General features: G+C 37.9%; 5 protein-coding genes and 1 pseudogene across 10 annotated transcripts; 3 read left to right on the top strand and 3 right to left on the bottom strand.

Moving 5' to 3' along the window:
- Window positions 1-6,298: 6,298 nt before the first annotated feature.
- LOC111793061 (uncharacterized) lies at window positions 6,299-8,034 on the top strand. Its single transcript, XM_023674766.2, has 9 exons — window positions 6,299-6,397; window positions 6,493-6,607; window positions 6,690-6,726; window positions 6,822-6,891; window positions 7,051-7,155; window positions 7,231-7,381; window positions 7,473-7,555; window positions 7,652-7,745; window positions 7,825-8,034. Exons 1-9 carry the CDS (start codon window positions 6,367-6,369, stop codon window positions 7,895-7,897), a joined length of 759 nt encoding a protein of 252 aa, XP_023530534.1. The 5' UTR covers window positions 6,299-6,366; the 3' UTR covers window positions 7,898-8,034.
- Window positions 8,035-8,964: 930 nt separating this feature from the next.
- Window positions 8,965-11,518, bottom strand: LOC111793062 (deSI-like protein At4g17486). Of its 2 annotated transcripts, none has more exons than XM_023674768.2 (4): window positions 11,057-11,518; window positions 10,057-10,344; window positions 9,551-9,631; window positions 8,965-9,468 (listed from the first exon to the last, which is right to left on the bottom strand). In XM_023674768.2, exons 1-4 carry the CDS (start codon window positions 11,208-11,210, stop codon window positions 9,263-9,265), a joined length of 729 nt encoding a protein of 242 aa, XP_023530536.1. In that variant the 5' UTR covers window positions 11,211-11,518; the 3' UTR covers window positions 8,965-9,262. The 2 variants fall into 2 exon arrangements, with proteins under 2 accessions (XP_023530536.1, XP_023530537.1); XM_023674769.2 differs by having other exon boundaries at window positions 8,965-9,402; window positions 11,057-11,513.
- Window positions 11,519-11,933: 415 nt separating this feature from the next.
- LOC111794006 (uncharacterized) lies at window positions 11,934-13,882 on the bottom strand (annotated as a pseudogene). Its single transcript, XR_002815005.2, has 5 exons — window positions 13,805-13,882; window positions 13,571-13,624; window positions 12,633-13,332; window positions 12,396-12,553; window positions 11,934-12,279 (listed from the first exon to the last, which is right to left on the bottom strand). The product of XR_002815005.2 is annotated as an uncharacterized LOC111794006 (transcript).
- A 2,369-nt stretch (window positions 13,883-16,251) lies between these two features.
- LOC111793384 (RNA-binding protein csdA) lies at window positions 16,252-17,337 on the top strand. Of its 2 annotated transcripts, XM_023675229.2 has the most exons (3): window positions 16,253-16,879; window positions 16,965-17,035; window positions 17,109-17,337. In XM_023675229.2, exons 1-3 carry the CDS (start codon window positions 16,557-16,559, stop codon window positions 17,120-17,122), a joined length of 408 nt encoding a protein of 135 aa, XP_023530997.2. In that variant the 5' UTR covers window positions 16,253-16,556; the 3' UTR covers window positions 17,123-17,337. The 2 variants fall into 2 exon arrangements, with proteins under 2 accessions (XP_023530996.2, XP_023530997.2); XM_023675228.2 differs by having other exon boundaries at window positions 16,252-16,879; window positions 16,965-17,337.
- A 449-nt stretch (window positions 17,338-17,786) lies between these two features.
- LOC111793382 (nudix hydrolase 19, chloroplastic) lies at window positions 17,787-20,509 on the top strand. Of its 2 annotated transcripts, none has more exons than XR_015420705.1 (6): window positions 17,787-18,560; window positions 18,682-18,822; window positions 18,902-19,006; window positions 19,544-19,660; window positions 19,823-19,915; window positions 20,045-20,184. XR_015420705.1 is itself a non-coding variant. In XM_023675224.2 (6 exons), the coding sequence occupies exons 1-6, from the start codon at window positions 17,787-17,789 to the stop codon at window positions 20,284-20,286; spliced, it is 1,455 nt and encodes a 484-aa protein (XP_023530992.2). In that variant the 3' UTR covers window positions 20,287-20,509. The 2 variants fall into 2 exon arrangements, 1 of the variants encoding a protein (XP_023530992.2); XM_023675224.2 differs by having other exon boundaries at window positions 19,544-19,643; window positions 20,045-20,509.
- On the bottom strand, window positions 20,434-22,048 carry LOC111793383 (uncharacterized). 2 transcript variants are annotated; one of them, XM_023675226.2, is made up of 3 exons: window positions 20,992-22,048; window positions 20,817-20,917; window positions 20,434-20,727 (listed from the first exon to the last, which is right to left on the bottom strand). In XM_023675226.2, exons 1-3 carry the CDS (start codon window positions 21,703-21,705, stop codon window positions 20,724-20,726), a joined length of 819 nt encoding a protein of 272 aa, XP_023530994.1. In that variant the 5' UTR covers window positions 21,706-22,048; the 3' UTR covers window positions 20,434-20,723. The 2 variants fall into 2 exon arrangements, with proteins under 2 accessions (XP_023530994.1, XP_023530993.1); XM_023675225.2 differs by having other exon boundaries at window positions 20,434-20,917; window positions 20,992-22,047.
- Window positions 22,049-22,107: the final 59 nt, after the last annotated feature.

Raw genomic sequence — 22,107 nt, 5'->3', positions numbered from 1 at the left:
AATACGATCTATTTGTTTAATATGAATTATCTTAGGGTCAAATTTTATAATATCAATATTGTATTTGATCGTGTGTTACTAGAGAATAAAACGATCGAAAATTGGAATATTGTTAGACTTGAATGAGAAGGCTTAACATGTTGGGTGTTGTGAATGGGTGTGTAAGTTTGAAGCTCACATCAGTAATATTATTGTTATCCATTCTCTACTTTCTTTCCCTTTTTCAATCTTTTTAAGATTTGTCTTTGTCTTTCTAAAGAACAGGTCTAAAATATGCTAACTATTATGACAGTCATACTCAACAACTTTTACTATAGACTTGCTTTTTTTTTTTTTTTATTCTCTTTTTCATAAAAAAAATTTGTTCATAGTTGTACAAATGGTATTAGATCCAGATACCGAATGATGTGCCAACAAGGACATTGATTCTCAAAGGGGGTGGACAACGGGCGGTGTGCTAGCAAGGACACTAGACCTCGAAGGGAGGTAGACATTGGGCAGTGTGCCAACGAAGACGTTGAGCTCCGAAGGGAGATAAACACCGGACGATGTACTAGCGAGGATGCTCGACCCTGAAGGGAGGTGAACACCGGACAGTGTATCAGGGAGGACGCTGGGCCTTGAAAGGGGTGAATTGTGATATTTTTTAGAAGGATGTTGAAACCTTTTTCTAGTAGACTCATTTTAAAACCGTGAGGCAATATCTATCAACGGTAGACTTGCGGTATTACAAAAATACCGAAAGTAGATTGAGTGAAGCAAGTAGTTGTGTAATGTGGAGGTTGAGTAGGGTGAAAGCAAATGAGGTGTTGTTGAGAGGGCAAAGTTTGGAGATGTGTGCGTTTAAAGCTTGAAATTACCTTGAGAAACACGTTAATCTCTCTCCCTGATCTACCAATTTCATAGATCATAATCAACCCAACTTTGCCTCTTTTCAAACAATATTCTCCTAAATCTGTTATAAACTTCATACATATTGCTATGCCTTTTGTATCTGTTGCTTTCAAGCCAACAACTCCTCGTATCATACACGTTTCAGTTTTCATTCTTAAAGAATGAGTGCAGTTTTATTTGAACCAACAATCATAAAGCAGTAATGAGTTACATTATGGATGTGCACTCAAAATTTACCTGGATGAACAAATCCAGAGGATTAAAGCAGAGAGAAGCAGAATGAGAGGAATGAGATGAACTGCATTTTGCCCAGGAGGTTTAAAATGTGGCCCCATTTCTTTCTTGGGGGTATCAATCTTGAACAGTGGCAACAGATCAGGAGCTTCATTCTTGAATGGTGGGGAGCTGGTGAAACCCGGTGGCATGTCGACCGAGTACTCGTCGAAGTTTCGCGACGTGCTTGAAGACCTATGCATTGTGAAGGGGAAGTAGTGTTGGGGGGGTGAATGAAAGGAGAAAGGAATGGGAGATCTTCTTATATACAAATGCTATTCCATTGGTTTTGTTCAGTTAAGGAGAGAATCAAGCTTTGCTTTAGGAGCCAAAAATGGCGTGGGGAGAAGAGATTTGAAATCCCAAGAGTTGACAAAAGTGATGAATGATGAATGAAGCAAGCTGGGGTGGTAGTGGTGGTGGCTTCATTGAAAAGCTGCTTGAGGGGCAACTAAAGGCATGACCATAGGCGTTTTCATGTGAAAGGAAAATGTGTATCTCGTTTATACACCCAAGATAACTAAAACAAACGTTTTTCAACATCCTCTTATCGTGTATTTTCAAGCATTTTCGGCAACGGTTTGTATATCGTTAAAGATTATTGAGAGAAATAGTCACATATTGGATTAAAAAAGAAGAAAAGATAATGTGTATATAAGTAAGAAATATTATTTCTATTGATATAAGGTATTTTGAGGATCTAAGAAGCAAAACCGTAAAAGTTTATGCACATATCATTGTGAAGATTCGTAGAGATTTATGGTTCCTAATATCTATAATCAAGTCAATTAATGGAGCTTAGTCCCTTGACAATTGTTTCTACCGGCAAGAGATTGATCAATTGAAGAACATAAAAGTCAATTATATAATCATATAGTTATCCCACGAGAATTTTAGATATAAAAAGTCAACCCTGAATCTCCAATTGAGTTGGATCCTCGATTATGAATCTGTAAGTTGAAAGTTTGAGATATCAACTGGAACTAATTTTATATCTAAGTTGGGCCGAGTTCTTACATTTTGTTTTTCAGAACACAAAGAGCGTTACTAAAACGTTGTAAGATTAGGACGGCAGATGCAAAGAGATAAGGATACACGCCAGGTGGCGAAGGTTGTGAATGTGATACCGTTTTGGGGACGGAAGAGGGAAAGGTTAACATAAAAGTCAATTATATAATCATATAGTTATCCCACGAGAATTTTAGATATAAAAAGTCAACCCTGAATCTCCAATTGAGTTGGATCCTCGATTATGAATCTGTAAGTTGAAAGTTTGAGATATCAACTGGAACTAATTTTATATCTAAGTTGGGCCGAGTTCTTACATTTTGTTTTTCAGAACACAAAGAGCGTTACTAAAACGTTGTAAGATTAGGACGGCAGATGCAAAGAGATAAGGATACACGCCAGGTGGCGAAGGTTGTGAATGTGATACCGTTTTGGGGACGGAAGAGGGAAAGGTTAACATAAAAGTCAATTATATAATCATATAGTTATCCCACGAGAATTTTAGATATAAAAAGTCAACCCTGAATCTCCAATTGAGTTGGATCCTCGATTATGAATCTGTAAGTTGAAAGTTTGAGATATCAACTGGAACTAATTTTATATCTAAGTTGGGCCGAGTTCTTACATTTTGTTTTTCAGAACACAAAGAGCGTTACTAAAACGTTGTAAGATTAGGACGGCAGATGCAAAGAGATAAGGATACACGCCAGGTGGCGAAGGTTGTGAATGTGATACCGTTTTGGGGACGGAAGAGGGAAAGGTTAACATAAAAGTCAATTATATAATCATATAGTTATCCCACGAGAATTTTAGATATAAAAAGTCAACCCTGAATCTCCAATTGAGTTGGATCCTCGATTATGAATCTGTAAGTTGAAAGTTTGAGATATCAACTGGAACTAATTTTATATCTAAGTTGGGCCGAGTTCTTACATTTTGTTTTTCAGAACACAAAGAGCGTTACTAAAACGTTGTAAGATTAGGACGGCAGATGCAAAGAGATAAGGATACACGCCAGGTGGCGAAGGTTGTGAATGTGATACCGTTTTGGGGACGGAAGAGGGAAAGGTTAACATAAAAGTCAATTATATAATCATATAGTTATCCCACGAGAATTTTAGATATAAAAAGTCAACCCTGAATCTCCAATTGAGTTGGATCCTCGATTATGAATCTGTAAGTTGAAAGTTTGAGATATCAACTGGAACTAATTTTATATCTAAGTTGGGCCGAGTTCTTACATTTTGTTTTTCAGAACACAAAGAGCGTTACTAAAACGTTGTAAGATTAGGACGGCAGATGCAAAGAGATAAGGATACACGCCAGGTGGCGAAGGTTGTGAATGTGATACCGTTTTGGGGACGGAAGAGGGAAAGGTTAACATAAAAGTCAATTATATAATCATATAGTTATCCCACGAGAATTTTAGATATAAAAAGTCAACCCTGAATCTCCAATTGAGTTGGATCCTCGATTATGAATCTGTAAGTTGAAAGTTTGAGATATCAACTGGAACTAATTTTATATCTAAGTTGGGCCGAGTTCTTACATTTTGTTTTTCAGAACACAAAGAGCGTTACTAAAACGTTGTAAGATTAGGACGGCAGATGCAAAGAGATAAGGATACACGCCAGGTGGCGAAGGTTGTGAATGTGATACCGTTTTGGGGACGGAAGAGGGAAAGGTTAACATAAAAGTCAATTATATAATCATATAGTTATCCCACGAGAATTTTAGATATAAAAAGTCAACCCTGAATCTCCAATTGAGTTGGATCCTCGATTATGAATCTGTAAGTTGAAAGTTTGAGATATCAACTGGAACTAATTTTATATCTAAGTTGGGCCGAGTTCTTACATTTTGTTTTTCAGAACACAAAGAGCGTTACTAAAACGTTGTAAGATTAGGACGGCAGATGCAAAGAGATAAGGATACACGCCAGGTGGCGAAGGTTGTGAATGTGATACCGTTTTGGGGACGGAAGAGGGAAAGGTTAACATAAAAGTCAATTATATAATCATATAGTTATCCCACGAGAATTTTAGATATAAAAAGTCAACCCTGAATCTCCAATTGAGTTGGATCCTCGATTATGAATCTGTAAGTTGAAAGTTTGAGATATCAACTGGAACTAATTTTATATCTAAGTTGGGCCGAGTTCTTACATTTTGTTTTTCAGAACACAAAGAGCGTTACTAAAACGTTGTAAGATTAGGACGGCAGATGCAAAGAGATAAGGATACACGCCAGGTGGCGAAGGTTGTGAATGTGATACCGTTTTGGGGACGGAAGAGGGAAAGGTTAACATAAAAGTCAATTATATAATCATATAGTTATCCCACGAGAATTTTAGATATAAAAAGTCAACCCTGAATCTCCAATTGAGTTGGATCCTCGATTATGAATCTGTAAGTTGAAAGTTTGAGATATCAACTGGAACTAATTTTATATCTAAGTTGGGCCGAGTTCTTACATTTTGTTTTTCAGAACACAAAGAGCGTTACTAAAACGTTGTAAGATTAGGACGGCAGATGCAAAGAGATAAGGATACACGCCAGGTGGCGAAGGTTGTGAATGTGATACCGTTTTGGGGACGGAAGAGGGAAAGGTTAACATAAAAGTCAATTATATAATCATATAGTTATCCCACGAGAATTTTAGATATAAAAAGTCAACCCTGAATCTCCAATTGAGTTGGATCCTCGATTATGAATCTGTAAGTTGAAAGTTTGAGATATCAACTGGAACTAATTTTATATCTAAGTTGGGCCGAGTTCTTACATTTTGTTTTTCAGAACACAAAGAGCGTTACTAAAACGTTGTAAGATTAGGACGGCAGATGCAAAGAGATAAGGATACACGCCAGGTGGCGAAGGTTGTGAATGTGATACCGTTTTGGGGACGGAAGAGGGAAAGGTTAACATAAAAGTCAATTATATAATCATATAGTTATCCCACGAGAATTTTAGATATAAAAAGTCAACCCTGAATCTCCAATTGAGTTGGATCCTCGATTATGAATCTGTAAGTTGAAAGTTTGAGATATCAACTGGAACTAATTTTATATCTAAGTTGGGCCGAGTTCTTACATTTTGTTTTTCAGAACACAAAGAGCGTTACTAAAACGTTGTAAGATTAGGACGGCAGATGCAAAGAGATAAGGATACACGCCAGGTGGCGAAGGTTGTGAATGTGATACCGTTTTGGGGACGGAAGAGGGAAAGGTTAAGGCCCAAGTGTAGCACGTAGGCGATGGGAGGGGGCCCGAGAGGCCGAGAGGAGAAAGTTGGGCACTCCCCAGCCCAGTGCTGCAGCTATGCCAATTAAAACTACAAGTGCGGACCGGGCGTGGCGGGGACACGCCACAAACCCCTCCAAAAGAAAAGGAAAAAGAAAAGAAATAAGAAAAGAAAAAAGAACGAAACTTTGAGAGATAGAGACAGAGTGGTAGAAAGAGATACAATCAAATCACTACAGCGACGACAACAAGAAAATATAGCCAGAAGCACACCCACTTCGGGCTCCTCCACCCAGGTTCACTTTCTTCCTCCTCGATACCCTTTTGGTTTCTGCCTCCAGATTCATTATTTCTTCATGGGTTGTTGATGTTTTTCCTCTTTTGATTCGTTTTCTTGAATTTTTTTGAATGAAATACATGAGGCTTCATTTTTTTTTTTTGGTTTTTTGGTTTCTCTTTGGGGATGGTGAGAAGTCGTTTCTGAATCTTGGGTTGTGTTCTGTTGGTGGTTTCTTTGAGGACTTTGTGGGGTTCTTTTTTGCTGCTCTTGGGATTTAGTCATACGGGAAAAATTGTTGTAATTTCATGGGGTTGGGTTGAAATGCATTTATTTTTGAACGACCTCTTGAAATTTGAGATAGTTTCTATTATTATTGCATTTCCTCTTCTCTCATTCTCAACTCTTTCTTCCTTGGATGGTTGAAAGGGGACTGAATCATGGAAATTTTGGTCGAAAGGATGAAATGAATCATTAATCTTGGATTAAAGTGGGCGTGGTTGCATTGTTTTTGGATGGTGTTTGAGGAGATTTGGTCCTTGGATGATTTCTAATTCAGCAAGTTTCTCAAAACAATTCCAACACCTCTCATTTCTTGGCATAGGTAGCTACGGCAGGATCCATTCTGAGGCAATCTCTTCAGGTGGCGGTTCACTTGGCCGTTTGTACTGCGAATATGAGTTTTGCTGGCTCTTCCGTTGTCTCTGGTCAATGGACTTATCCCTCTGCATTCTTCTCTTTACATTATATTGTTTTGTGGAAGCTTGAACTTTGTTGCTTGATTGTATCATCGTCTCCTCAGGTGTTAAAACTGCCAGAAAGGCAATTGAGTTTGGTAAAACCCACGTAGTGAGGCCCAAGGGAAGACACCAAGCTACTGTTGTCTGGCTTCATGGTCTTGGTGATAATGGCGCAAGGTTTTCTTCTTTCTTTCTTTCTTTCTGTTCTTTTCTTAATTGTTTTTATTATGTTCAGAAATGTTTTGATTTTGTTCGACAGCTGGTCGCAGCTCTTGGAGACCCTTCCCCTACCAAATGTAAGAATATGAAGCTTATCAAACTATTTACAAGCATTTACACTGCTATTCTCCATGGTGGGAAGATGAATTTAAGCTTGGAGTTATTGATGCAGATTAAATGGATATGTCCAACTGCACCTACTCGACCAATTGCTTTATTTGGTGGCTTTCCTTCCACTGCTTGTAAGCTTTACTGAAATCCCTTTTCCTTTAATTATTCAACGTCGCTCGAACCGGGATCTCCATGCTGCAAAGTCTAGTTGTTATTCATGTATTTTACAATAACAAGAGCATCAAGACTGATATCTTATATATTCAAGACTGATGTTCTTGTTAAACCAGGGTTTGATGTGGAAGATCTTTCAGAAGATGGTCCAGATGATTTAGAGGGGTTGGATGCTTCAGCCGCTCACGTTGCATATTTGTTATCAACAGAGCCATCTGACAGTAAGTTTCTCTTACCCTTCTAAATACTATTTGTTTTTGCTTTTTCTACTGATTGTGCTGTAATCTTTTTTACAGTTAAGCTTGCTGTAGGAGGGTTCAGTATGGGAGCAGCTACTGCGCTTTACTCGGCGACCTGCCATTCACTGGGAAAATATGGGAATGGCAATCCTTATCCAGCCAATTTGAGTGCAGTTGTGGGGCTTAGTGGCTGGCTTCCATGTTCAAAGTTGGCTTCTTAATTTTGTCATCTGGACAATCTTTGATCCTTTTATAATCAATACAAAGCTTCATTTAACGAGTTATCGTGGTGATTCCAGGACCTTGAAGAGCAAGATGGAAGAGATGAAAGCTAGTAATAGTGGAGCGGGATCGTTGCCTGTTTTGCTATGTCATGGAAAAGGTATTTATGAATTTATAATTGTTCATGCAGAATATTACGTTACAAATTTGAGCTTGTTGCATTTCTGATAATGGTTTGGTGTGAAACGTGTTGCAGTTGATGATGTGGTTCTTTATAAATTTGGAGAGAAATCTTCACAGGCATTACGTTCATGTGGATTTCAAGACGTTACGTTTAAATCCTACAACACGTATGTGACTTTGTGTGTGTGTTAAAATCAAGAAACTAAGTAACGTGTTGTTTGATATCGAGTCGTGTTTTGTTTACAGACTTGGGCACTACACAGTTCCTGAAGAGATGGATGAGGTTTGCGCCTGGTTAACTTCAAAGTTGGGGCTATAGAGGGAGGAGGAAGGGAAAGCCCTTCAAATTGCACCATCTTTACTTATGATGTTTAGACAAATTCTTTGCCCTACAGTTTACTGGGAACAGATTTGGTGTGATATATATATATATATATTATATTCCTTTTGAACCTATATTTGATATGGTTTTTACACCAAGATTGGAACCTGCAGAGATACCCTGACCCATGGAAGTTGGATTACTTTATCCCACACTTGAGTGTTACTCTTCACTATATATCATTTTCCTGCTTGTTTTGCTTCATGTTCTTACTTTCATATTCCATCAGACAGTTTTGTCTCAAATTTGTGTACCTTAACTATTGTGAGATGAACGATGAATCTGATTATATTGAACTTTCCTCACATTATTATATGAATGAGAAAATTCCTTTTGATAATCCGTATGATACTATGTTTATCTTGAAGTTATAAGCTTTTTATCGCACTAGATTATAAAGGAGAATTGTGAGATCCTACATCAATTGGAGAGGAGAATGAAACATTTCTTACAAGGGTGTGAAAACTTTTATCTAACAAATGCGTTTTAAATCATGAGGCTAATGGTGATGGACAATATCTACTTTTGGTGTTACAAATGGTATTAGAGCCAGACATCGAGTGGCGTATCAGCAAGGACGCTGGCTCCTTATCAGCAAGGACGCTGGCTCCTAAGGGGGTGGATTGTGAGACCCTATATCGATTGGAGAGGAGAACGAAACTTTCCTTGCAAAGGTGTGAAAAGTTTTCTCATTTTAATATTACTTATGAGTCAAAACAGACAATATCTACTAGGTAGACTTAAACTATTACATGAATTATTTTACTAACTAACCTTGGGATCATAATATATGAACTTTAATTCGTATGTATAATTTGTATGTATATGATGTTTGAGCTCTAAAAATGTTTAGGAACTTCTTAACATTCTAACAATCATTGCATTTTCAACTTGATTTTTCTGCCATATCTGATGTTTTTTTAGGATGATATTTAATAGACATAGAAAAAGCTCAATGTTATTTCTTATGCCACATTTATTAAGAATGTATCAGAGATCAAATATGTAACTTAACTCATAATATAACATTGAAACTGAGAGTTGTTCTGCAAATCGAGGCAATACTGTGATCATTTCAAAGGATATGGAAGCAAAACAGCATTCAAAGTGATCTCGATGTCTCTTTGGGCCAATTAAAGCTGAAGTAACACTATCTACGGAATAAAAACAATTCTACTCCCAAACATTTAATACAAAGAAGCCAAACAGTTCTTACTTTTGCAATGGAGACAAGATCATTAGGCGCGGGCATGGGAGATGCGATTTGCAAGCAATACAAGACACCTGCCTCTCTGCTCTCTTTCACTTGTGAGATTCTGGGACGAAAGCAACATCTGTGATTCCAGTTGATATTGTCAGCAGCCGCTTATCTTCATCTTCCACAATTTCTGCCGAGACCAGTCGAGTGTCGAGCGACGGAGACCCGGTGGTACATTCTTCCTCTGGAGGAAACAAACCCCAAATGGTAATGCTTATAACAGCATACTTCGTTGGATTCAAGTTTTTAACTACATACGTATTGCATCAGACCAAAGGTTCTAGATCAACCCAAGGAGGAAAAATAAAACATCCAAGTAAAAGACCACAAACCTGAGTATTCGTGGTATTCGGGCAATTGTTTGACAGTAGTTACTTGAAGACTTTCAGGTAGCAAACAACTGCACAAAGCACCTGAAGTTTTCACCAGAAGAAATTAGCAGAATTCACTTTTACGCTTGCAAATGCATGCAGAGACCGAGTTCGATGTCAAACAGGCGACATCCATGCCCATCAAACTTGTTTGAGTGAAGTTACAACAGTAAATTATCATCATTCGTTCTTTTATTTGCATCATAGTAAAGACTGAGAATGGAACAATTAAGGAACAAACCATCATCACTTTTCTTTCACATATTTGGAAGGAAAATCAATTCAAGCAGAAAAGTATGCAAAAAACAAAGTTTCTATTCAAGTTTTCTTAGAAAAGGAGCAGTATATAGGTTTCAATGGCATCAACATAATGGCAAGAGCAATTCAATGCAAAGATGGATGCAAAGGAAGTGAACAATGGTGTGCTGGGAAGAAATCAAAGAGAGCTCAATGGATAAAACTGTTACCCATCCGAGCGAGCCGATTAATCCATCCAGGTATCCGTTTCCCAGTCAATCTGCTTGAGACATCATCAGTAAAATGATTACAGTTCTTGGAAATAAGATGATATGTATCTCCATGATATTCAGAGGCAACAGTTTCAATGAACGTTCTAAATTCAGAGGGAGGCATATCAAGTTTTCCCAACGTGACAGAACATCGGTATATAAAACCCGGACAGCTCCTTGGTTCTACTTCAAAAACTCCACTAGCAGGGAAGTCGTGAGCTCCAAATCCGTACTCTTTACCGTGGACTGTGGGCAACACCAAACATACTTAAATGAATTCACACGTTAGGTTCACAATAGCCATAACATTGACTTGAAAATTCTGACTTATAATCAAGAATTTTCATACATAAATTAAGTTTTACATCAGTTGGAAGCCTTTCTTTTGATCCAAAAATGCTTCAATCCTAAAAACATGATGAGATCACACCAAACCCCCTCTTATCCCTAAAACAAACATAAACATAAACAGAAACACACACAGAACTTGAGAGATTCTATTTCTCTCCAAATATTCAATGGCTAATCAGAGAAGAAAACAAGATCTACAACAGTTGGAAGATTCTAAGAACAACCCACATTACAAAATCTGATTTCGCTGACCCTGATGATTCGGATATTTCAATGGCAACTACAAGAAAAGATTTTGCAACACCTCATTGAAAACGTTCCACACATCCAGAACCAGCTTTAGATCAACCAATCCAGACAATGGAAGATGATTCGGAGTTCATTCATCAACACAAGATGTTTAAAATCAATCTTCTGTAGTTTTGATTCAGTTCCATTGTAGACCAAATACTTGAAGAAATTCCAAAAGAAAAAGGAGGAAGGTTTGAACAATCTTTCTTCAGAGCATCAGATGCATTTTAACAAACATAAGGAGTGCACCAAACACCAAACAAAATCAGGAAGATAAGAAAAGGGGGGAGAGGGCATAAGCAGATACGAAAATCACCTTCAATACCCGAATGAAAAATCCCAAAACCAAACCAATAAGAATAATTGTTGGCAGGGGTGAGATCATAAACGTTCAACACCACCTGGGTCTCGTATTTCTCGTTCCAATCTCCACTTACGGGGGTCGTTTCCGAGGTGCTCTCTGCTCCCATCTTCAATTTTTTTTCCTTTTCTTTTCTTTCTCGCAAGAATATCTCTCCTGAATGAATCTGAACTTGAAAATCTAGAAAGAAAACCTCCTAACTTTTACTTTCCCTTCCCTTTTTACCTTACCCTTCTCTGCCCATCGGAGAAAAAACAGGAATAAAAGAAAGTAGGGTCGATCTCCGGCGAGATGGGAAAAAGAAAAAGCTCAGGAATTTCGAAGAAATTATTAACAGAAACATCAATAATATAAAAGTGGCAAATGAGAAAGAAGATAAACGAATAGGTGGGCTCCCAGACGTTCGATTTGGTGCACACCCAAATAAATAATATTGTGCTTCATTCTGCTAAATAAAATAATTAAATATATGGTTTTGTTTGGAAAATGACTTGTTAGGGTAAAATAAAACAACTCCAGCCTATTCAAACCTTCTAATTACTTCCTCAAACTTTTTTTAAGCTTAAATTAATTATTAAGTAATTTTAGTATTTTATTTCTCAAATTTATGCTTTTTTTTTTCAATGCATCTGCCATCAATTTTACATTTTTTAAAAAAAATATTTGAATCAAAAGTCAAATTACAAAAACAAAAAACAAGTTTTTTTTTTTTAAAACATAATTTTTAAAAATAAAAATAAAATAGTTACCAAGGTAAAAATTTTGTTAAATACACAATTAATTTTTTTTTTAATTATATATTAAAGAGAGTTGTGTTTTATGAGTGGGCCACCCTAATTTCCCAAAATAATTTCTGTTTGGATTGCTCCAATTTATTAAAGTTGCTAGATGGGTAAAGACATGATTTGTTGAATATGTAGATAATCATGTGACACTCCTTGATTGGTGGGCAGGAATGAACTTTAAACAATCCTTCAAATGCATTAGTAAAGCATAGTTTTTTTTTTTTTAATATATGATTTTAACTAATAAGTTAGAAGTTTGAACATCCACTGAACTACAACTTACTTAGATTATTGCTTAATTAACCAACCGATAAAATCTCACCAGTTAGAAGTCATCCCGACCCTTCTAACATTTTGGGTGATCTTTCATGATTCAAGTATACATTGTTGAACCTGAAAAAGTGAAATTGAGCTCAACTAAGAGACACATTTAGCTAACAGATTGCATTTATATAGCGTTCATGTAGCTTAGAGCTATAATATGAACCAAAAAATACTTGGCTACATACCAGTGTGTAGGAAGATACACCGCCAAATATTCTTTGTTCAGTTATTCCATTATATCCATCATCAAAACAAGAATCTCCTTTTGTGTTTGTTTCTTTGAGGCTGGATATCCAAGGAGCTGACATAGAAGATGGATGGTCCAGGTTGAATTTACCATTTCCTGTGAAAACAGAGTAATTTTATTGAAAATTAGAAAGAGATTAAATGACTGGAGGTGCAGTAAATTACAAGATTCGAACCAGAATTGATCCAGAATCAACGGAACGCATGATAAAGGCAGCAAGGAACAGCCTCCATCTTTCTTTCCATGTGGGAAATTGCCTGTCGCTGTGTGCGATCTTGATGCCTCGACGATCCTGATCCAACGTCTGAAGAGTTATTATCTTCGTCTCTGGAAGATGATCCTATTTCCCGATCATAACTCTCTCCTCCTATAACTTGGTTGCTCTCCAGCTCTAGATACATTAGACCAACTGCTGCTCCTTCTACCGGATTCAGGTCTAAAAACTCGAATAAGGAGAAAAACTGTGAGCCAGCCCCCATCATCAATGGGCAAAATACTATCATCATCAACCCTATCCTCTCCAAATGATGATTGTAGTGTGCTAAGAAGATCTCTCAGGTCCCTTTGTCGCTCAAGTCGTCTCCAATTATGCTGTCGTTCTGGGTCGACTTCTGATGGAGAACAAGAGGATGCTCCTTCCTTGCGTGCTTCCTAAGATCTGTATAGGTTCCACTGAAGTTACATGTCTCACAAGAACAACTTCTTGATTTTGCATTCATGAACTGACGAGCATGCTCATCAACAACCCACTTTTTTACCTTCCCTCGGCACAAAGGGCATACCAGCTTTGGCTGCATCTGATTCTCACAAGATGTAGTTTGTTCATCAGCCACAGGCTCAAATTCCACTGTGGAGGAAGAGTTTACTGTTGGGAACTATACTTGGATATATTTTTTTAAATAAAAATTTATAGCAGGTTACAATTACATGATCGGCAACCGAGTTTACATGCAAAATTAAGTGAAGTGTCGTATGATCGGAAAACCTGCCATCTTGCCGCATTTAGCATACATATCGACCAGACTCGTCCAAAGAGAGGTGCTGGCAGAATCGAAGTTTATGATTATATAAACATGTATAGCTGCTCATGTGAGTGTAACCTCTGATCATTACAGTCCATGAGACCACATCCCTTACAGGCATATCGTCAAACAACTCACGAGCAGTCTGAAGATCACAATAAGTGCATTAACAAGCTTAAGATTCGAATGAAGCCCAAAATCTTCAATCCAAAAGCGTGTCGAGTTTCCAAGCAGAAAGAACAGAGACGGGTGACATTTTCCTTCCTCGTTTCTTCAAACATTAACGATCCTTCTTAGATCGACTAGTTTGCCCATAGCCAGCAACCATAGCATTCCAAGACACCACGTCTCTAACAGGCATTTCATCAAACAGTTTCCGTGCGCGATCCGTATTACCCCACATAGCGTAACCCGCAATTAGTGCAGTAAAAGAAATTGCATCCCTTAAATTACTTTGATCAAACACCAAATGGGCATTGATGATGAGCGAATTATGAATATACACATCAAACAAAACCCAAGCTTCAAGACATACGCACGAATCTGTTTCCCTCCATGGGAGGAGGCTAGCTTCGCGCAAGACTTGAATAGAAAAGGAAAAGTATAAGAATCCGGCTTAACTCCCGAATGAATCATTCTGACAAAGAAAACTAATGGCATAACCGCTGACAGACTCATCGAGAGCCGTCGAATCATTGAAATCCAAAGCGCAAAAGATAAGGGTCGTTATTATTTGAAATGTAGTTGTACGGACCCTACCCGCCAAAGACAAGTGCCAATTAGAAATTGATTTTTTTATTTTTTATTTTTAATTTAGTTTTGGAGTTTAAATTATTTTTTAATATATTTAAATTACATATAAAGAAAGGGTAAAATAGGGGTTAAGGATATGAAAAGCCAAATAAGAAATGGAAAATTGGAATATTCAGATTGAGGGAATATATAAAGGGATCTTTGCTTTCAAGTGTTGGGATGAGGATTCTCCAAGTATTATTAAAGGGGTTTGCCTTTTCTTTTAAAAACACTCAATTATTTTATTTTATTTTATTTTATTTTTTTACAAATTATTAAAATGGAGAGAATAAAAAGAGTTTTTGGAATGAAAGGGCATTTGTCTAAGGTTTTCATGTTTAATTGGAATATTCACCTTGTCTCTCTCTGGTTATTACATTTTTGTCCTTACCTTTTTTCTTTTTATTTTTTATTCTTCCTTATCAAATGCTGGGTCAAACTTAGCAACCCAATGTACGACCGCCACGTGTACCATTGTTATATTTACTAATAGCTCCCTTACCTACATGCATGCACATGTAGATAATAAATAAATATATAGATATTTTTGGAGACGATAAAATTTATAAATATTCCCAAATTAAAAAAAAAAAAAATTGATATTTCTGTAAAGTTCTCACGCTGACCCATGAACTCTACCCAGCGTCGGTTCGCCGCAATCCCAATTATTCCAATTTAATTATTTTCAACTTTTCTTAAATTTAATCCATATTATTTTCCTCCTAGCGTCAAAGTATTGTCATTTAAAAAATTAAAACATCATATAAATTTCATCAATTAAACAAACTATTTTGCGTAAAAAAACTTTTTAATTCTATTTTAATATCTATAAAATTTTAAATATTTTATTTTAGTTCTTCAATTTTATATAAAAATATGGTTTTATTAGTCGGTAATAAACCTCAAAATCTGACCGGACACATAAATTTATTAAAGTAGTTCGATATCAAATTTATGTTTTCATTCACTTTAAGACGTTTACACGATTCACCTATATAGAATACTCATTAAATAAATATTTTTTTTTTATCGTAAACTTAGCTTGATATGATAGGATAAATTGAAATATTAATAGACATGTCATGTCATATCAATATTATTGCTAACCGTATATGTAACATTCTAACCTCATCGCTAGTAAACATTGTTTGTCTTGATTCATTACATATCGTCGTCCATCTCACTGAAAATCGAATATGCATGAATATGAGTTAAGCAATAGGAGTGGCCATCTTTTTGTTGAATTATTGAAGGAAGAGAAATTTGGAGGGTTGATGGATGAGCACTTAATAAATAGGAATAGATTCCAATAGAAAATAGGAGGGGGCAATTATATTAATAATACCCCAACAAACAACTTCTTGGAGAAAACAAGTTCTTTTTTTTTTTTTTTTAATTAACCCCTCTTTTTTCTTTTTATTTTGTAATGAAACTACATGGGGAAGGCTTATTCGTCCCAGTTGGACCAAACAAACGTCATCCAACACAAAGACATCGTATTCATTAGTTTTTATAGTGCGTTGATCTGCAGCTAGCTAGCTAGCTATCACTTCCTACGTAAACTCTCATCATCCCTACCTCATTAATATTGAGATGGAGTTCACATGGTCATCTGCTTAAAATTTAATATCCTACCTATTTTTTTGATAATCAAATGTAACAAGAACAAATAATTGTCTTGTAATATTAGTTGAGATGCACTCAAACTAACTCACAACGCTCACAAATATTTAAAACAAAAGCTAGAAATCTCGACTCTCCTTCGTCCCCAGTTCCATATATCTAACTAGAAATCTCCTCTCTATTCGAGGCCCATGCCGAGTAAAAGAAACATATCTAATAATAAATAAAAGAAATAGATTGAGACGGGTGACTTGTTCTATTCTAGATAGGTAGGTAGTGATGAAAATATATTATACTACATAATAGTGTGCATGGAATATATAAAAAATAATAAACATAGTAGATGGGGAATTTGATAATTCCCCACTTCTAGAGGCCATTCCTACTTAGCATCTCAACTTCAAATCAAACACTTCCATAAATAACCCTAACTTCATCAATTATGAAACTCAAAACAAAAACAAAAACAAAAAGTAAAAAAAATTCAACTTCAGGAATCGAACCAATTGTGTAAAGGCAAAGGAAGGAAAGAAAAATACCAAAAAATGGACCCCAACGCTACAAGAACTTGAAGAACTATATAAACACCCCATTCCCCCCACCAAACAATACCAAAATTTAAATCTCCTTTTCTTCATCAAAGCTGAGTTCTTTATTTTGGAATGAGCTGGTCATCAGGAGACTGGATATGCAACGCTTGCCAGAACGTAAACTTCAAGAAAAGAGAAGCCTGCCATCGTTGCGCTTACCCCAAGTATGGAGGCCCAGACCCTTCAACTTACACTTACAACAACACGGAGGCGTTGCCCGGGGACTGGTACTGCACCACCCTCACTTGCGGAGCTCACAATTACGCTAGCCGCCCCAACTGCTTTAAATGTGGTGCGTTTAAGTCCGCCTATCCTCCTGACTGTGCTGCCTATCAGTATGGATCTGATGCAACTATCCCGCCTGGATGGAAATCTGGAGACTGGATTTGCCCAAGGTACGCACACTCAACAATCTGCATTAGTTTCACCTACACAACATTTCAAATTCCTTACCCAAAACCATAATGTTGTGTTCTACAGAATGGGATGCGGAGTGCATAATTATGCAAGCAGGGCAGAGTGTTTTAAATGCAAAACGCCAAGAGATTTCGGTAAGTTCATATCAATTACAATATTTGATGCTGTAGCTCAGTTGGGTCTGTAATACAACTCTGGGCGCTGCAGGTGCTGCAGTTTAAAGCGAGAAGGAATTTTGGAAGACTCTGTTTATGCGATTATATCGCCTACTTGGCATCTGATTCCTATCAAAATGCTGCCTTTTTCTTTCTTTTAATGACTAACAATAATAATGTAAGCACTTAGAATAGGCCCATATACTTCCTCCTCGATCATTGTAACACAGCCGTTACTTGGTTAGAAATTACAATTCTCTATAATAGTATGATATTATTCACTTTGAGCATGAGCTCTCTCCTAATAATCCTCAATGCTACTCTCTGTCTGTCTCGAACGTAACTGAATGAGATGAGATGTGGACAAAATCAAATTGAAATGAGATTGAAGCAGGGGGAAAGGTTAAAGATTCAGAATCTGTGTGAATAGCAGGCAGGTTCCTAAGAAGATAAGACTCATAATCTCAAAGAAATAAGTTGTTAAAATAGATAAGAACCAGATGCCCCACTTCAATGGACATTAATGGAAAACACCCTTCTAATAATTACCCTCAAATTCTGAGTCAAACCCAACTCTAATTTTGTGGCTGCAAACAAGATTTTGTTTATTTTGGAGATTCCAATTAACTTATCATGGAAAATTCTTACCTCAACTTGTTCATCCATTGTTCTTGCTTCTCTTTGCTTCACTGAAGTAGGCTTGTTTTGTTTGTTTTGTTTTGTTGGTTGGATGACGTTGGTGGTGTTGGTGAATTTTCAAGTGAGGGGATTTGTGAAGGAGAATTGGACACCTCATAACCACGTAGAGTTCAAAAGAATGAACAAAAACTGCTTTTTGAATTTTGATCGCCTTGGATTTCTGATGGCGAACGGCGCAAGAACATTCCTCACTGTATCCAAATCGACTTCACGACTGCTTCGTCTTCCTCCTGCTTCGTCTCGTTTCTTCCCGCCGTTTAACTCCTCCTTCAATGGAGCAACCTTCTGTTCCTCCACCGGAACCCCTTCCATGTCCATTAATTTACAGTCACATGCCTTTGCGCGGAACCCTATAAGATCCAAAACCCCCAAACCTGGAAATCCCCTTTCACCCGATTCGTCGTTCGAATCGCTGAAATCGAAGCTTCTGGCGAAAACCCCTTTGCTATCTTCACCAGATTTCAAAATTTTGCCCTTCAGGAAGGGCTGGCCGTTGGTTTCTTGCAATGGTGGTAAGAGCAACGGTGGTTTGGCGTCTGGGTGGGGCCTGGGTTGGATCAGCTTGGCTGATTGCGAAACTCTATTGGCCTTGTCTGGGTCGAAGGTAACAGAAGATTTGTTGGTTTATCTCGGTTCTTCTGTTGAAGACGATGCTGTTTATTGGGCCACTGATTTCTCTGTCGCGGATAATTTGGATGCGGAATTGGGTCAAAGGAAGCTCAATTTTATCGAGCTGCGAATGCTCATGGTAGCCACGAATTGGTCGGATACATGGGCAATGGGACAGTTGGCTATTGCTGGTCATGTAAGTGCTCAGAATTGGTTTTTCAATTTGGAGTATGAACATCGTTTCTCAAACTTCTTAATTACTTAAAATGTGGTTGAATCTGTGCGTACCTTTCTGGTTTGTTCGATTGATTGCTCAGGGCAGGGCTTTGCTAGATTGGCATAGAACATCAGGTTTCTGTGGGCATTGTGGAGAAAGGACAGTCCCAATGGAAGCTGGGAAGCGAAGGGAATGCTCCAATCAGTCATGCAAATTGAGGATTTTCCCTCGTGTCGATCCTGTGAGATCATAATCCTTTGCTTTTATGATTGCTGAACCTCTGCATACTGAAGGCTATGTATTAATCTTGTTCATTGCAGGTTGTTATCATGTTAGTCATTGACCAGGAGAACGACCGCGCACTCTTAAGCAGGCAATCGAGATATGTGCCCCGAAAATGGAGTTGCTTGGCTGGTTTTATGGAGGTACCTTTCTTTGCCAATGGCAAGAAGAATGATAGAAATACATTTGGTAGAATTAGACTTCTAGCACTAATGAATATAACTAGTTTATTTATTACCTTAAACTTTTGTAGTACGATATCATGTGTTGTGAGATATCACGTCAGTTAGGGAGGGGAACAAAACATCCCTCGTAAGGGTGTGGAAACTTCTCCCTAGTAGAAGTGTTTTAAAACCTTGAGAGAAGCCTAAAAGGAAAAACCCAAAGCGGACAATATCTGCTAACGGTGGGCTTGAGCTCGGTGTGCCAATGCGGACGTTGGGCTCTCAAGAGGGGTGGATTGTGAGATCCCACCTCGGTTGGAGAGGGGAACAAAGCATCCTTATAAGGATGTGGAACCCTCACCCTAGTATAGACGGTATAGATGCGTTCTAAAACTTTGAGGGAAAGCCCAAAGTGAAAAGCTCAAAGAGGACGATATTTGCTAGCTGTGGGCTTGTTTGTTACATGTATTTCATGAACTAGAGAATTCATTCATTTGCTTTTGTAATTGTCATCAGCCTGGAGAAAGCTTGGAAGAAGCTGTGATAAGAGAAACATTGGAAGAGACTGGTATTGAAGTTGGAAAGGTGGTCTATCACAGTTCTCAGCCATGGCCAGGTCTGTTCATTCTGAAAGTACAGCTTCTTAACCACACCTTTGCACTATCTGTTGGTACTTTCGAAAGAAAAAACGCTCATTTTTCATGTTTCTCATCGAGATATATATATATATATATCTGTAATCTCTCTTTTAGGCCATCAGTTTGAATCTTCGTTTAAATTGAAATTCTTTCTCAGTTGGACGAAGCACAATGCCATGTCAATTGATGGTTGGGTTCTTTGCGTATGCAAAATCGCTCGATATCAAGGTGGACAAGGCTGAGTTAGAAGGTATATTGACTAATGTTCACATTATTTGCATTACAATGTCGCCACTTCTAGTTTTCTTTCTAAGACAACTCCTCTTGAAATTCTCGTTCACTTTGAATGGATCTGAATTGGTTGAAACTTTGTGTACAGACGCCCAATGGCACACCAGAGAAGATGTGAAGAAAGCTTTAACATTAAGCGACTACGAGAAGACGCAAAGATCTGCAGCAGCCAAAGTCGAACAACTGTGCAACGGAGTCGAAAGCAGACACAGTCAGTCTGCTGATATCAACGCTGAAGATAGTGGACTTGCTTCCATGTTCTTTCCTGGCCCTTATGCAATCGCTCATCAACTTATCTCCTCTTGGGCTTATCAAGACAATGGAAAATGAAGCTGAAACTCATATGAATCAACCTTCCAGGCTGAGTTTGATGTAGCATTTTGGCTTTTGAGGCTAGTGAGGCTAGTTCGAGTTGCATAGCTCTGGGCAATGGCATTGACAGCACATATTCAATTGTTCCTTGCAAACAAATTGCAGTTCTTTGAGGCAGAATCCTTGTAATTCTTCTTGTTTCATTGTCTGAAAATACAATGCAGCAGGTGGATATTCTTCACATACTAGTTTCTACCAAAGGGGAAAAGTAGAGCTTCTAGTTTTGAGCCATTGATAGCTCCAATTTTCTTATCTAAGAATACATAAATGATGCAGCTTCTGAACAAGAGAGAAAAGGCTAAGCTTTCTCATGTAAGTTTCCTGTAGATCTAGACCATTTAATGGCTGCTCTGGCCAACGCATCCATGGGGTCAATACATTTCTTCAGAATAGGATCATCTGGAGGAAGAAGATTAAGCAATTCATCAGAAGCAAGTATTACTATATTCACAGCCCTTATCAAAAGAATATGAACCGCAATCCTCAACAGATTTCTTGCTCCTTCCTGATCCCTTTTGTTCAAAGCTTCAACTGCAGGAACTAAAATATGCTTTATGGTTGCTTCGTCTGGCAAGACAACCTCAAAGCCCTGAAGAAACAAAATGAAATCAGAACCAAATTCTGGAATCAATTACTAAATAGATCTGAATGTATTTACAAAACCTGATTTTGTAGTCTCTCACGGTAAAAACCAGTCACTATAGCTGCATCAGTCGCAAGCAGCCCAATCCGGACACTGCTCCCTGCTTCAAGTGGCTTAAGCTTAGCCTCTTTAAGCTCCATAGCAACACAATCTCCCACATGAAGGAAAGGTAATTTACAACTTGTGTCACCAAGCCACCTATGTGAAAGATGGCAAGGTGTAATTAGGCACCGAGCTCCAGATTGCTCGAGAAACACGCATTTTTGCTTCAAAATCTCGATGATGGGAGCATCAGTCTGAGCATGTTGAGAAGAATTTGCGGGGAATGTAGTCAATGAAGTGAGAGGTGGGATCCCTTTGCCTAATGCTGGATCGCTGCAGACAACAAATGGTATACTCTGTTGTCCATCCTTCAAGCTCCACCACACGAGCTTTTCCAAGAAAAGTAGAGTAGAAATAACCGATACTCCTCCTATGACACCCACGGTATTTGGCTGGACAAGAAGCGGCTTAGGAGCTCGACCTTTTGACACAGACTTCCCTGGAGTTGATATCTTCTTGGACACTGGTAAGTTATCATTCTCATCCGTTTGAACAACAGAGAAAATCTGTAGAGATGAATACGGGTTTAATCTCCTTCTAAAGCGAGTAATGCTTTCGTTAGCATTTCGTCGAACAGGTGCGGGGCAATTCAGTGCATAAAAGGGCATAGCCATCCCTCCATCAAGCATCATTTATGTAAAGACCAAGAATTTCAGTGGGATTCAAACTAAGCAGCCATATTTCTCCTCAGAACAGATAGATAATTCAATGGGTGGAAAGAAATAGATTGGAGAATCAAATTTATACCCATGCCCCAAAACCCAAAATTCTCTCAGGATAAAAATATGAAGAAAGACATGATATTTACACGAGAATCCATGGAAGTACAAAGGTTGTTAATAAGAAGCGGCTCTGGGTTTCTTCACATTCAAAGCAAATAGTGTATGGCGCAAAACTAGGTAAGACAGGAAGAGAAGCTCCAGGAAGTGCGGTGATTGAATTTGATAGTGAAAAGGAAAGGAAGTTGGAAAGAATCTTACATTATTGTAAATCCGTCACGCTGTCAACCTTTTGAGCAGTGAAGCGCTGTCAAC

Source organism: Cucurbita pepo, chromosome 4 (genome assembly GCF_057944985.1).
Source record: "Cucurbita pepo subsp. pepo isolate OVF chromosome 4, ASM5794498v1, whole genome shotgun sequence".
NCBI lineage: Eukaryota > Viridiplantae > Streptophyta > Magnoliopsida > Cucurbitales > Cucurbitaceae > Cucurbita > Cucurbita pepo.
The sequence above is the reverse complement of the archived record's forward strand: the minus strand, read 5'-3'. Positions and strand labels throughout refer to the sequence as shown.

Bases quoted from the DNA above. Each gene is read 5' to 3' on its own strand.
- LOC111793383 (XM_023675225.2), bottom strand. From the start codon at position 21,705: ATGATGCTTGATGGAGGGATGGCTATGCCCTTTTATGCACTGAATTGC. The intron at 20,918-20,991 runs GTTTTGTAAATA...TTGTTTCTTCAG, and splicing joins GTGAGAGACTACAAAATCAG to GGCTTTGAGGTTGTCTTGCC.
- LOC111793382 (XM_023675224.2), top strand. From the start codon at position 17,787: ATGACGTTGGTGGTGTTGGTGAATTTTCAAGTGAGGGGATTTGTGAAG. The intron at 19,007-19,543 runs GTACCTTTCTTT...AATTGTCATCAG, and splicing joins GCTTGGCTGGTTTTATGGAG to CCTGGAGAAAGCTTGGAAGA. The intron at 19,916-20,044 runs GTATATTGACTA...CTTTGTGTACAG, and splicing joins GGACAAGGCTGAGTTAGAAG to ACGCCCAATGGCACACCAGA.
- LOC111793384 (XM_023675228.2), top strand. From the start codon at position 16,557: ATGAGCTGGTCATCAGGAGACTGGATATGCAACGCTTGCCAGAACGTA. The intron at 16,880-16,964 runs GTACGCACACTC...TGTGTTCTACAG, and splicing joins GGAGACTGGATTTGCCCAAG to AATGGGATGCGGAGTGCATA.
- LOC111793061 (XM_023674766.2), top strand. From the start codon at position 6,367: ATGAGTTTTGCTGGCTCTTCCGTTGTCTCTG. The intron at 6,892-7,050 runs GTAAGCTTTACT...TTGTTAAACCAG, and splicing joins TGGCTTTCCTTCCACTGCTT to GGTTTGATGTGGAAGATCTT. The intron at 7,746-7,824 runs GTATGTGACTTT...TTTTGTTTACAG, and splicing joins ACGTTTAAATCCTACAACAC to ACTTGGGCACTACACAGTTC.
- LOC111793062 (XM_023674768.2), bottom strand. From the start codon at position 11,210: ATGGGAGCAGAGAGCACCTCGGAAACGACCCCCGTAAGTGGAGATTGG. The intron at 10,345-11,056 runs GTGATTTTCGTA...TGTTGCCCACAG, and splicing joins TTTTCATTCGGGTATTGAAG to TCCACGGTAAAGAGTACGGA. The intron at 9,469-9,550 runs GTTTGTGGTCTT...ATACGTATGTAG, and splicing joins CGAATACCACGAATACTCAG to TTAAAAACTTGAATCCAACG.